Here is a 9,113-nt window from a genome sequence, read left to right on the forward strand (position 1 = left end):
CCCCCCCCCCCCCCCCACCACACACACACACACACACACACACACACACACGTGTCGGAAGCTCCCTTTGAAGTGACTAACCTTCCCTCAAGCTGCTGCCGTCCTTGATAGCTTCAGACCCTGAGGGCATGAAAGGCCTTAGTCTGTGAAGAGACACCGAACCTGGAAAGACCTAGAACCAGCCAGTCCTGAAATAAGGCAGATTGAGAGCCTTCTAGCCTTGGACCCAGAAGACAACCTAGAACCCAGGAAGCCCTGGAATGTGGTGGATTGGGAGTCCTCTAGACCAACAGGTCTGGAGCTTCACAGCCTGATGTCCGGAGGGTTTGCAACACAAACAGCCATGGAACATTGCTTGCTGCACACAGAGCTTGAGCTCAGCCAGGGAGGGTGGAGAAAATTCTGCAGGGAGGCTGAGGCTTCACACTTGCTGGCTCACCTATGGAAATGGCTCTCACTTCTTCCTGCTGGTGCCACGTGGGGTCCCTCAGCAGTCTGCGGATGATTGCCCGTGGCACCTGGCGCCTCGCTCAGTCCTGCCCGTCTCCAGGGCTGCTGGGTGGCCCTTATTCTGATATCTGGATGCCCAAGCTCTGCTGAGGTTAGGTCCTGGGGAGTTTGAGGCCTGGAATAGGCCTTGGAGCCCACAGAGCTTTGCAGCGGGGCTGTGTTCTCCAGTATCATTGTCATCAGGCCTGGGGGTTGATAGGGCTCCTTGGCCTTTGGAGCTCTGAGGTGAGTTGTGTCTGGGTGACCGCAGCACTGGTTCCACAGGCTCCGGCCTCTCCACACCTCCCCATGGGCTCTGGCCTGCTCATGTCCTTCTACGAGGCAGCCTTGCCCTTTATATGGCCCCGCTGGGCCATGTCCCCAGAGTGAGAACAGGCTAGTCACTCTACCCCTGGGCAGACCCTCCTGGCCAATGCCTGAAGTATATCAGGCCACCAGAGTGGCTGGTGTCGATGGGAGGCCCCGAGAGAGCTTTGGGTGCCGTGACCCCCCAGCTCATTGCCCTGGCACACAGTGGCAGGAGTGGGGCAGGGCCTGCGGAGGGGGCTGCTGAGGGAGAGGGGAGCCTTCCTGGGAGGTCTTGCCGGTGCAGGTAGAGAGTGAGGGTGCTAAGCCTCGGCTTGTACAGGTTGGGCTGGAAGGCCTGGGGCCCAGGTCGGGGCCACCCTTCTCCCGGGCTGTGCAGGGTCCAGCTGGGGACGTGTATGTGGCCCTGCCTGTCTGCCGAAGGATGTCTGGAGATGCTGCCCCTGGGGAGACGCCGCCGACCTCCCTGCGGTTCCCGAGTCAAGCTCTTGGCTGTCCCCACCCCTCTTCGGGGTATCCTAACTCCCCACCGGGGCCTGGGGTCTGCAGGGGAAGTTAGCCAAACCAGAGCCTGCCGCCCTGGGGAGTGGGGAAGCCTGGTTCCTCCTCCCTGGAGTGGAGAGGGCCAGGCATCAGGGCGCCCCGAGAGCCTCCTGCAGGTCCTGTGCTTCTGTCAGAGCCACTGCCCTTCAGAAGGTGGAGTGCTGGGACCTGGCCTCCCCTCGCGGTCCCCTCCCCAGTGCGCACACGCTGTAGCACACGTGCACGCATTGGAGCATCCACACTGGGGTATGCGTGTGTGTGTACGTGCGTGCACTGTAGCTGCACACACACGTGCTGTCCCCGGTGCCTGCTTCTGTTCTCCCCTGGGGTTCCCTGAGCGCAGGGCTGTGGGTGGTTCGTCTGTGAGTTTGTTGAGCGTACGTAGCTGTGTCTCTGGTGGACCCGTGCCGCCTGGTGTGTCCCTCACCGGGATGTGTCTGGGTCTGCCTGTGATTTGTGTGTTGTGAGCGAGGGGACCACGTGACGCCGTGCCTGCTGCCCGGGTGTGTCCTGTCCACTGCTCGTTCACGCAGGTTGGGCGAGGTGGATGTGTGTGACCCGGGAGCGTGGCAGCTGGTTTCCATGTGTTCACTGGGCGGGCGGCCGTGAGCTGGCGTGTCTGGTGGTCAGTGGGGGTTTTCTGGGCAGTTCTGTCCGGCAACGGTTTGTGTGCGTGGGACGGGGTGGCTGTGTCTGTGTCTCGCTGTAGTTTTCCAGGCCTGTGACCTGTGTCAGCGGGCAGGCGGGTGTACAGAGCTGGGTGTGCCTCTCCCTGGCTGTGGCTTGTGAGTGTAGGCGGGGCGTGTGCGTGTGCTGGTTGCCGCGCTGGTGTCCCGGCTGCCGCTGGCGTGTGCAGACATCCTTTTCAGTCCTGGCGCAGCCCAGAGTCACCATGTAAGGCCCCTCGCCCCTCCAGCAGGGGGAGCTCTAAGGAGTCGGGGTGGGGCAGGTGGACCCGCCCTTTCCTCCCACATCTCCGCCCCCATCTCTCCCAGAATAAGCCGCCTCTTCAATGGCACCGAGCCCATCGTCCTGGACAGTTTGAAGCAACATTATTTCATCGACCGGGATGGGGAGATTTTCCGCTATGTCCTGAGCTTCCTGCGGACGTCGAAACTGCTGCTCCCAGATGACTTCAAGGTAAGTCCGCAAATGGCAGCTACACGGCACACTGCCTGTGCGGTGGCATTCCACAGGGTAGGCTGTGACTTCATAAATGGACCCACAGTTGTCACGGCAACCATAAAAACTTAAACGATGAAGCCGAGGGCTAAATCGGTTTTCCTAAACTAATTTTGTTTTCTCACATTTTTAGCTTATTTATCAGGGTGTAACAACAATTAAGCAGCGGCAGTGGCGCTTACCCCGGTTTCATGTTTGTCTTGTTGAACGACTGTCGTGTGCCGGAGTTACAGGAGTTAGTGGTTCCCAGATCTGTTCCCCGTAGGCACTTGGCAGGGGGAAAACTGATCCAGTCCAAACACCCTTAAACAAAAGGTTGCCCCCAGGTCTCCGGGCGAGCCTGTCTGCGGCAGCCGACCTGGTTCTGAGAGTCCTGCCTCCAGTGCTGGGCCCCTCACGGCACGGGGATCCCGGAGGCAGGAAGCCCATGCCTGGGCTACGCCAGCTCCAACCAGCAAATGTCCTTCCTTTCTTTCTTCCTGCCGGCACCCAGAGGACCCAGTGGCCCTGGGGCTGTTTCATCCCTCATTCAGTTCAATTCCTGGGTGCCAGCAGCCGAACTCTGGCTGAAAATGCAGTGAAAGACAAGGCAGACATGGGTCCTGTCCCTATAGTGGTTACGGTCTAGTGGGAAGACAGACGATGAACCAAAAAACACTTGAATTCCACGGGGGCAAACACTTCAGAGAAGCAGAGAGCATTGTGAGAGTGAACCACGCGGAAAGCGGGCCCGGGTGGGTTTGGAGGCAGGGCTGTTTCTCTGGGCGATGGCGGAGGAACGGGGGCAGACAGGTGTGAGGGCCTTGGTGGGGAGGGCAGGGAGCTGGATGGGTGGCAGCCTGGGACCGTATGAACTGGGAAGGAAAGAGCAGGAAGGAAGGCTGCTGCTTGGTGTCAGGACCTTGGTGGCCAGCTCAGCGTTTGGCTTTTTACCCTGAATGCAGTGGAAGGGTTGTGAGTAGGGGCATGACCGTCAGATAGGTTGTGTGGAAAAGGATACGCAGGGGAGCAGGGGGGTAGAGGCAGTGAAGGTGGAACAGAGTTGGTAGATTAGATTCACGCTTAGGAAAAAGATGCAGGAGCCACGGGTGTGGATGGTGAGGGTCGGGGGCTCTCGAGGGTGCCTCTGGCCTGCAGCTTGAGTCCCGAGTGGCTGTGCGGAGGCCCAGGGTAGAACAGGCTGTGGGGGAGTGGCACCGCACTCCTGTGTGGAAGAGCTGGTGGGGCATCCGGGGGAGATGTTCTGGGCTATGAGGAAGGAAGTGGGGTTGTTGGTTTGCAGACATCATTTCGAACCTTGCATGGATGAGAGCAGAGGCACGGCATGGTGCCCTGAGGAACCCCTGTGGAGGGACAGGATGGGTTCTTTTAAATGTTTGCATTTTATTTTATTTATTTTTTATACAGCCGTTCTTATTAGTTACCTATTTTATACATATTAGTGTACACATGTCAATCCCAATTTCCCAATTCATCCCACCACCATCCTACCCGCCCCCCCCCCGCCACTTTCCCCCCTCGGTGTCCATACGTTTGTTCTCTACATCTGTGTGTCTATTTCCGCCCTGCAGACCGGTTCATCTGTACCATTTTTCTAGGTTCCACATACATGTGTTAATATACGATATTTGTTTTTCTCTCTCTGACTTACTTCACTCTGTAAGACAGTCTCTAGCTCCACGGGATGGGTTCTTGACTGATAACAGGCCTGGGGAGGCTTCCCCTGGGGTGACTCCGAAAGCTGGGGTCAGTCAGCAGGAGGAACGGACTTAGGGACAGTGGGGTGGGCCCGGCTTTGGGGGTTGGGCTTCCTTGACTCCCCCCAGGGGTCCTCAGGCTCACCAGCCGGACTTGAGCTGAGTGGTGTGGTCATGGGTCCTCAGCTACTCAGGGCTGGGGTGGGTGTGGGTGGACATGTGTTTGACCGGGACAGTGGTCTGATCATCAGGGCCTGAGGGGTGGTTGGGGCGAGCCCGCCAGCCCGGGAGTGGGCTGCTGGTGAGAGGTGGGTGTCCCCCAGACACCTCCTCACACTGCCTGCAAGGGCAGGGGCCGATCTTGTCCTTTAAGCTTCACCCCGTCTTTGAGCTGGGTGTTTATATCCATTTTATAGATGAGGAAACTGAGGCTCAGAGAAGGTCTGGTAGATAATGATGCCGAAAATCCAACCCAGACAGGTCTGTTTCGCCTCCCTGCCCCGCAGTGAGCTCCTCCAAGGCAGGTGAGGACGGGGCTGCCCCGTGCCTTGCTGACAAATCAGTAGGTTTCCAGGCATCCGCACAGCCTCTGGCTCCTCTAACCTAGCCTCCAGGTCTATCCAGAGGCTTCTCTCTGCTTCAGGGGGATGAAGCCACCCCCAGTGCTTGGGGCCAGCTGGAAGAGCTCATGGGGTCTTGGGACAGGTGCACACCAGCCGCTGCCTGGATGGAGGCAACACCTTTTTTGGGGGGGGCACACATTCCAGCCGAGACTCGTTTTCCCCATCCCTACAATGGGGACAAACCATCCCAGACCACACTGTGCCCTGGGGGTGCGGGGTGTGAGAGGGGGGCCCCCTGGAGCCGGCCCGGCAGATCCCCACCACCCCCAGCCGTGTGCGCGTGCCCACAGGACTTCAGCCTGCTGTACGAGGAGGCGCGCTACTACCAGCTGCAGCCCATGGTGCGCGAGCTGGAGCGCTGGCAGCAGGAACAGGCGCAGCGGCGCCGCAGCCGGGCCTGCGACTGCCTGGTGGTGCGGGTCACGCCGGACCTGGGTGAGCGGATCGCGCTCAGCGGCGAGAAGGCGCTCATCGAGGAGGTCTTCCCCGAGACCGGGGACGTCATGTGCAACTCGGTCAACGCCGGCTGGAACCAGGACCCCACGCACGTCATCCGCTTCCCGCTCAACGGCTACTGCCGGCTCAACTCGGTGCAGGTGAGGGCCGGCCGGCCGCCGCCTCCCCCGTGCCTCGCCGACGCCCTCCGGCGGCAGAGGGAGATGGAGGGAGGCTCGGTGCCGGCAATGGCGAGGCCCTCCGTGCCATCTTACAGAAAAGGCAACAATGTGTCGATGCATAATTTATGTCCCGCTCATAATTAAATGATGGCGCCTGGGGGATGGACTTAAAAAAATTGATCTATGCTTTTTTTTTTTTTTCTTTCCCGAAAGGATGTTCTATAAAAATGGCCTAGAGTATTTTCAACAAAGTGTGCTTCATTTGACACCCAGAGTCTGACTTTGGATTCAAATTAAACCCAGGCAGTGGGAGCAGCAGGTCAGAGGCTGAGAGTGGGGCGGCCTGGAGCCCCCCTACTCATCATGCTGCCCGGGGCCACCAGCACCCAAACAACCGCCCAGTGCGTGTTTGGACTGGCTTTCCCCAGATAGGTCTAAGAGCTGGGAAGCCCCACATGGAGTGGAGGCCTATTTTCCATCAGCTCTTCCAGACCCAAGAGCAGACTCCTATTTCAGGCTTGGGGCAGAGTGGACTTTGTGGAGAAAATTCCACTAGCTGTCCGTCAGAACTTGCTAGGTGCAGGACCCGGGTGTCAGACACAGTGACCAGGCCCTGCCCCCACAGAGGCGCAAGCCCGCCCACGTGGACACGGAGACCTGCAGAGACGCAAACATCAGGAGGACGCCTCCTCTCCACCCCAAGCTCCCTTGAGCTGATGGGCCCCCGGGGCGTCAAACCATCTGGGACTCGCAGCTCAGGGAAGCAGGGTCTCTATTACTGGGGCCTCAGTGAGGGGGGGGGGACCTGGGACCATGTGTCTGGAGAGAGAGGGGCCCAATCAAGGTTGTGGACCCCTGAGGGCAGCAGGGTGGTCGCCCATCCAGGTTTGGCTGTTTGAGGGGCCCTGGGGCCTGGCCGCCCCTGTCCCTTCTGTGGCTGCCCCTCTGGATGTTCTGCAGGGACTTCTGTCAGCAAGCAAGACATGTCTTCACAGGAGAAGGTAGCTTGCCCTGGGCTAGTGCCCATTTGCCCACCAGGCAGGGCAGGCAGACTCTTACAGCTGGGCGGGACTGACCCCTGTTTCTTCCCCGGCAGGTCCTGGAGAGGCTGTTCCAGAGGGGTTTCAGCATGGCTGCGTCCTGCGGGGGTGGCGTGGACTCGTCCCAGTTCAGTGAATATGTGCTTTGCCGGGAGGAGCGGCGACCGCAGCCCACGCCCACTGCTGTCCGAATAAAGCAGGAGCCCCTGGACTAGGCCCTGCCTCAGTGCCCACCTGAGGCCTTTGGGCCCTGGGGACGCCCCAGGGCCCAGGAAACAGTGCTGGGGAGTTCTGCCTATGCCTGCTTAGCGGTGGCCATGAGACTGAGGGTGGGGCTGGAGGGTCCAGAGCCTGCCCAGAGAGCCCCAAGGCCCCGTGTGTCATGGCAACAGAATGTGGGATGCTGGAGGCATGTCCACTGAAGGACTGTTGACGTGACCCAAAGATGCCAAGGTGGGAGAACTCGGCCACCAGTTGTCTGGGCCCCTCAGTTCCCAGTCCGGTCCTCGAGGCTCCACATGTGCCAAGGCAGGGTCAGCAGAGGCCTCCCCAGTGCACGCCGAGGAGCTGTCCATCCTTCACCACACGGCAGACTCCAGTGGGTCTCCTTGCGTCAGAGATGGCTTATTTTTCTACAGTATTTAAGACGGAAGTAACTGTAAGTGCACCAGTCAGAGAGGCCGACAAGGACCAATGCTTCTTTATCTGGTGCTCAGCTCAGTCAGACGTGCAGCATGTCTGCATGGGGGGTGGAAGAGCTGCCGGACACTCGGGCCCAGGTGCCCGCAGAGCAGGGCTTGGAAACTTCTGGTTCCTGCTCTAGGAGCAGATGCAGGGATGGCAGTGCCACAGGGGCTGAAACTGGGCTCCCACGGGGTGGGGCTGCTGGGAGGAGGGTGGTACAGGCGTGGGGGATGGATAGCTTTGGAGCCACTTGAGACCCTACCTTTGCTGCCACCTGGGGCACAGGCCACACTTGAGAGCCACCTGACCAACTAATGCCCAGGGCCTTTGATTCCTGTCTGTGCGTGTGCACACCTGGGCTCCCAGAGAAGTCATCTCCCCATCAGGACCAGCCACGGGGCCACACCACATCCTTACCTCAGGAATGGGCCCCACGGTGAAGGGGCCCATCTGTCAGCAGCATCCTCTGGGTCCCCAGCTCAGGAAGCCGTCCCCCACTCTGATTTTCCCACACTCATATGCACACTGAATTTTAATTAGACTGTTACACTAGCTTGCCAGTAAGACCCGGACAGAGTCATACCTTGGGTTCTTGGCCCCGGATTCCAACGAGGACTGCCTCTGAGGGGTCCTCACAGACCTGCTGCCTCTCAGATGACAGGCCCAAAGATGGATACCGCCTGCCTTGTCACACACAGTTCCCCTCCCCTCCCGAGATGGCTCTTTCCCAGGTTGGAGAAACCGCAGAGAACTGCTGGGTGGGCGGGGCGTCCTGGCCAGCACTGCCCCTTGTACGATGCCTGTAGACTTGTATATGACTCCTTTAATATTGTAAAGATGCTGATGTACAATTGTCGCGTGTTTGTGTAAACACATTATGTTCCTAGTTCATGCCATAAATGATGCTATAAAGCGAAAGACTGAGGCTCCATCCTGTGCAGAAGCGGCAGCCAGATTCCAGCATTCCGTGCTGTGCAGGGAGGTTTGGGGATGGGATTCCTGCCTGGGTTCCTTCAGTTCAGATGAGGAAGAGCCAGCAGCGGTAACTGGGGGAGGGGCAGGGACAAGGGTCCTGAGCTTGCTGTTGTTGATTGCATGTGGGTGTTTCCTCACTGCTGTGCCTGTCCCCCCTGGGCAGCGCAGATTCGGAATTCTGATTCACAGCCCCTAACCAGATGCAGGCTGGGGAGAGGCAGACCCAAAGTGTCCAGGAGCTTTTGAACCCAGTCTTCAATGTTTGTGATTTTTCCCTCCCTCTGGGTTTTGGTTGAGGTTGACGTCCTCTTTAGAGCGCCGCAGAGCTGTAGGAGAAGGTGGCAGGCGGTCCATGCGTGGCTCAGGCCAGCCAGGGGACACGCAGCCCTTCGCATGAGGACAGGTCACCCTAGCTCTGCACAGGACCTCGAGGCGTCTCTTTCCGAGGAGTTTGAATGTACTTACGCAGGCCTCCAATTTTAATGAGCCTTTTTGTATTTCTCCTCAAAGTCCTTATGTTCTAACTGACCAGGACCCTTTCCCATGCCAGTAAGGGCCACCAGCCTCTCCCTGCCTGGGGGACGGGCCACAGCCATGTGCTGTCTGAGGCCGCAAAGCAGTCGCCATCCCACTGTGCGATCGAATTTGCTGGACAGACTTGCCAACCTTCTCCTTTGTGCAGCAACGTGCCTACAGTTGGCACACGGGCATTTGGGCATCTGAGGTTCACATCTGAGAGGAGGAGAAAGTGTTGTGTTTATTAGAAAGGAAGTCTTGTGGAAACAGCTCAGTGCCGCGTGTGTTTATGGGTTTTTAGAGTATGATAACCAGCATGGTTGCCGGTCGGTGGAGATTCCCTAACATTTTCAAGCAAACTATCATTTTGATTAAACCATTGTGCTAAAAAAAAAAAAAAAAAAAAAAAAAAAAAAAAAA

General features: G+C 58.4%; 1 protein-coding gene across 3 annotated transcripts in view; it reads left to right on the plus strand.

The window, feature by feature from the left end:
* Positions 1-8,120, plus strand: part of KCTD15 (potassium channel tetramerization domain containing 15) — a 15,392-nt gene extending 7,272 nt beyond the window's left edge. For 2 of the 3 annotated variants that reach the window (XM_024734048.1, XM_024734047.1), the window contains 3 exons: positions 2,355-2,499; positions 5,152-5,457; positions 6,575-8,120. In XM_024734048.1, the coding sequence (XP_024589816.1) occupies positions 2,355-2,499; positions 5,152-5,457; positions 6,575-6,733 (610 nt within the window). In that variant the 3' untranslated portion in view covers positions 6,734-8,120. The other variant, XM_024734050.1, reaches the window with a different exon arrangement.
* The last annotated feature ends 993 nt before the right edge of the window (positions 8,121-9,113 follow it).

This window comes from Neophocaena asiaeorientalis, unplaced genomic scaffold (genome assembly GCF_003031525.2).
Source record: "Neophocaena asiaeorientalis asiaeorientalis breed wild unplaced genomic scaffold, Neophocaena_asiaeorientalis_V1.1 scaffold280, whole genome shotgun sequence".
NCBI lineage: Eukaryota > Metazoa > Chordata > Mammalia > Artiodactyla > Phocoenidae > Neophocaena > Neophocaena asiaeorientalis.